The sequence below is a fragment of the Triticum urartu genome, chromosome 4, assembly GCF_003073215.2.
Source record: "Triticum urartu cultivar G1812 chromosome 4, Tu2.1, whole genome shotgun sequence".
Classification (NCBI taxonomy): domain Eukaryota; kingdom Viridiplantae; phylum Streptophyta; class Magnoliopsida; order Poales; family Poaceae; genus Triticum; species Triticum urartu.
The window spans coordinates 284,500,686-284,504,543 of record NC_053025.1 but is presented as its reverse complement, the minus strand read 5'-3'; the positions used below and the strand labels follow the sequence as shown (position 1 = coordinate 284,504,543).

Below are 3,858 nucleotides of genomic sequence, written 5' to 3'. Positions count from 1 at the left end.
TGTACTAGAGGGCAAAAACCTGGCAGCATTACATAGTTCCGCTTCGCTTCATCTAAAATAGGATTTTTAATATTCTCGCCTAGGTTGTCTCACTTCTGCTACTGTAACACGGATCTGTCTTCCATCCAAGTCCTGTGGAACAGGAAAAAGAAACTCATTTAGCACCACGCTGAAAGAACAATAATGAAGGGTCACAGGTGTAAGCAGCCAGTTAAATGAGTGAAAACTCACAGAGCCGTCAAGATTAGATACTGCTTTCTCAACTTCATCACTGGTACCATATGTGACAAAACCAAATCCCCTTGACCTCCCACTCTCCCTGTCATAGATGACTCTGGCCCCCAAGACACTCCCTTGCTGATTGAATAAGTTTGCAAGAGCTGAGTCATCGACATTCCAAGAAAGATTACCCACATAGACCCTATTGTCCCCACCACCAGGCCCACGTGAGGATTGCTGCCTGAATCCGCCTGATTGCTCTCTAAATCCTCTTGGTGAGGATTGGTCCCTGGGTGGTGGCGGCCCTGAATTCACCTTCAAACTTCTCCCATCAAGTACCTGATATTAGAGATGAGGTCAGCCAATTACTCAAGCATACAACTACACATCCTAGTATAGAAATCGTACAGTTAGGTCAAGCAACAAAAGCTAAACTAACTAACAATTTTATCTAAAACTCTGAACTGTATTTCTCAGGAAGAAACAAGAGGTTGGAACTGCAGAACCAAGGAGAAACATAACAAGCTGAACCAATCAGTAAACCTGTAAAAACATAACGAAAGTAGCTTACAAACAATAAAAGATGAAACAAGAGGGCAAAAGCAGTAGCAGGTTAGAAACAATGCTTTTAAAGGAATAAATGAGTGCTCACATAGCCATTGAGCCGCTCAACTGCCTCCTCAACCTCTTCGACAGTAGACATAGTTACAAACCCAAATCCACGGCTTCGTCCAGTCAATTTGTCATAGATGACCTGTGACAATAAAGCAAAGCAGTTAAGCATGCTACGATTTGAATTGGGCTATAGGTCTGACATTTCTGATCCGCCATGTGCAATAATCAATCAGAACAGAGTGGAACTCCAAAAGTGGGCACCCAATCTGACCCCGCGTCGTCCCTAGGGCGGCTTGGGGGGCCATACCTGCTCTGGCGCCGTCCCCCCTTCAGTACGACTCCCCCCTCCCGCCGCCGCCGGATCAGTCCGCCGGGCGAAGCACACGCCGGAGGACGGCGGCGGCGAGGCTCTCCGCGCGCGCGACGGCCTCGGCTTGCGGTGTGAGCCCGTGGTGGTGGGACGCTCGTCCTCGGCTTCTCCGGCCAGCATGGTGGCTACCCGGCTCGGCGTCCTCTCACGGCTGATGGCCTGCCGGCTGCTCGTGGCTGCCTCGATGCGACGGCGTCCCGATCTAGCCCGTTGGCTCTGGCCGGCGGTGAGGTTGGTGGTCCTGCGTAGTGATTGCGCCATCGCCGTGCAGCAGGTGCTTGGGCTAGTGGGTTCGCATGCCGGCCGCGCTGGTGTTCCCCCATCTTCATCCGGCAGCGTGAGGGTGCGGAGGTACCGTGGCTCCGGGCGAAAGCCAACGACACGGCGTCTGCAGATGTCGCTTTCCTCCTGGGGGCCGTCGTGGAGCTCTCCGACCTCTTCAACTCTCGGGCCACTTTTTTCGGGTGAAAGCCTAGGTCCTGCGTTGCAGGGCCAGACAATGGCGTCGATTCACGTCATTTCCCCTCCCGAGGGCGTCGTCTTGAAGATCGTGATTCCCTGCGTGATTTCCGAGGGTTGGACTTGCATGGCATCACGGCAGGTGGCCGGCGATGCAAGAGGTGCTGACTGGAGGGGCTTAGAGGTGGAGCGGTGTTACTTCCTCCGCATTGACGACGTCGGATCTCGGCAACATGGCGCTATGGAGTGTCACCGTTCGATGCGTGTAGACGAACTCGCGCAGGAGGATTGCGCTGTCTGGCGTCATGGTGATGTCGATGGCAGACCTGGCAAGGTAGATCCGTCAATAACTGCTCTGAAGATGGATCAGTGGAAGATGGCGGCGGCCGCCTCTAAGAGTGCACCGAACCGGTGTGTGCCCCAGACCCGGCAATGTGGCTTGGTTGGGGCCTCCGGTTTTAGATGTTAGGCTTTGCTGCGAGGTCTATTTGGTATTCGGCTTGGACTATCGGCACCCCTTCATCAAGTGGATAGGAGTAGCGACAAATGGTGGCTTGAGACTTACTGATGTATTACTTTATAAGGTTTTTGTGAATAATTAATAAAGTGGCTGCATGCATCGTCGAGATGCAAAGGCCCGGGGTCTTCCTCCTTTATTTTTTTTATTAATTTGGCTTTTTTGACAAGGCTTTGCTTTATTGACCAATTTATTAGCACATTCTTAGACATCATCAGCGTGTGAGGAAACACCAATATTTTTGTTAATAAACTTCTATGTTTCGCACGCTAGTACTGCTATAGGTATTCAGAAAAGGCCTAAAATTCCCTCAGTTACACGCATGATTTCCCCTGAGCTAAATGTAAAGCACAAAAATTAGTTAATAAGACACCAAACGACCAAACCATTTCTAATTTCACACACACGGGCCCTCAACTTCCCTGAAGTAGGAACATATCGTACATATGAATCAGTGCCCAGAATGTAACGAGGCAACCAATCTATATAGTACCTCGACCATCTCAACGGAGCCAGCCTGCTCGAATAGGCCGGCTAGCTGGGCGCTGTCGACGCTGAAGGGGAGGTTGCCAACGAACACCCTTAGGTCCTCCGAGAACTCCTGGGCGACCTCCGTCTCGACATCTGACGACACGGACACGGCCAAGGAAGCGAGCGGGTGCCTCCAGCCAGCGGAGGCGAGGGCGCGGTGCTGCGGGGTCTTCGAGGGAAAGAATGCGGAGGGGGCCTGCTTAAATGAGGAGGAGGACGAGGGGAGGGAGAGGAACATGGGGGAGATGGAGAAGAGCGTGGCCGCCATGGGGACGATTGGGTTGATCGTGTTTGGGGGATAAGGTTTGAGTCGAGAGAAAAATAGAGAATGCAGCTCAGTGAAGAGAGAACGACAAGTCGGGAGGGTTTTATATGGGAGGGGTACTCATATATAATATAGCAATTCCGGCGAACTGCGTTTTACGGGACGGTTTACAAGACGAGCCTAAAAACAGGCTCGATCAGAGCAACTAAATGCATTTTGTCTGCTTGTGTCTGTTTGGATTGGCATGAATAAAAGTGAAGATCAAACACATCAATCCAAACACAAATCATGTTGGCGTTATATTTGCATCGATCCATTTTCGATTTAAAATGGTGCCTGAAATGCGTCGGCGCGGACGCGAAGCGGACGCGCCGCGCGTCTCCTCGGCGTCCGCCGTATCCCCACTTGTAGGCCACCCATCCGCCGTCCGTTGTCTTATTTATAACGACCACCAACAGCGGGCCCATTAGTCAGCTAGTGAAAGCGTCCTTTTTTAAGCACGCGTGCGGCGGGGGCCGGCCTCCTCCACTTCCATCCACATCTGGCCCCTCACCAGTCCCTTTGCTTCCTCGCCGACGACAGCAAACCCTAGTGCGCCATGGGCCTCTTCGGCAGCAGCAACGGCAAGGGCAAGGGCAAAGGCACCCACGGCGCCTCGTCCTCCCATACTTTCCTCCCCCTCCTCCTTAGACGCTGGCGCGTTTCCGCCCAGGTCGCCGGTGCCTGCACATCCCGGTGCATCAAGCGTGGTGGCACTGGGAGTACAGGCAGTCGCTGCCCTACCCCGACGTCACGCTGCCGCACCATTGGCACCTGGATCCGCAGCGGAGCCCGGTGTCGGCGGTTCCGCGGAGCCAGTGGGCGCACGACGAGGAGGTGCGC

The 3,858-nt window shown here is 53.2% G+C and overlaps 1 protein-coding gene across 1 annotated transcript; it reads right to left on the bottom strand.

Moving 5' to 3' along the window:
* LOC125551494 (RNA-binding protein CP29B, chloroplastic-like) lies at nt 1-3,069 on the bottom strand. The gene is made up of 4 exons (XM_048714751.1): nt 2,674-3,069; nt 872-973; nt 232-558; nt 1-132 (listed from the first exon to the last, which is right to left on the bottom strand). Exons 1-4 carry the CDS (start codon nt 2,977-2,979, stop codon nt 67-69), a joined length of 801 nt encoding a protein of 266 aa, XP_048570708.1. The 5' UTR covers nt 2,980-3,069; the 3' UTR covers nt 1-66.
* Nucleotides 3,070-3,858: the final 789 nt, after the last annotated feature.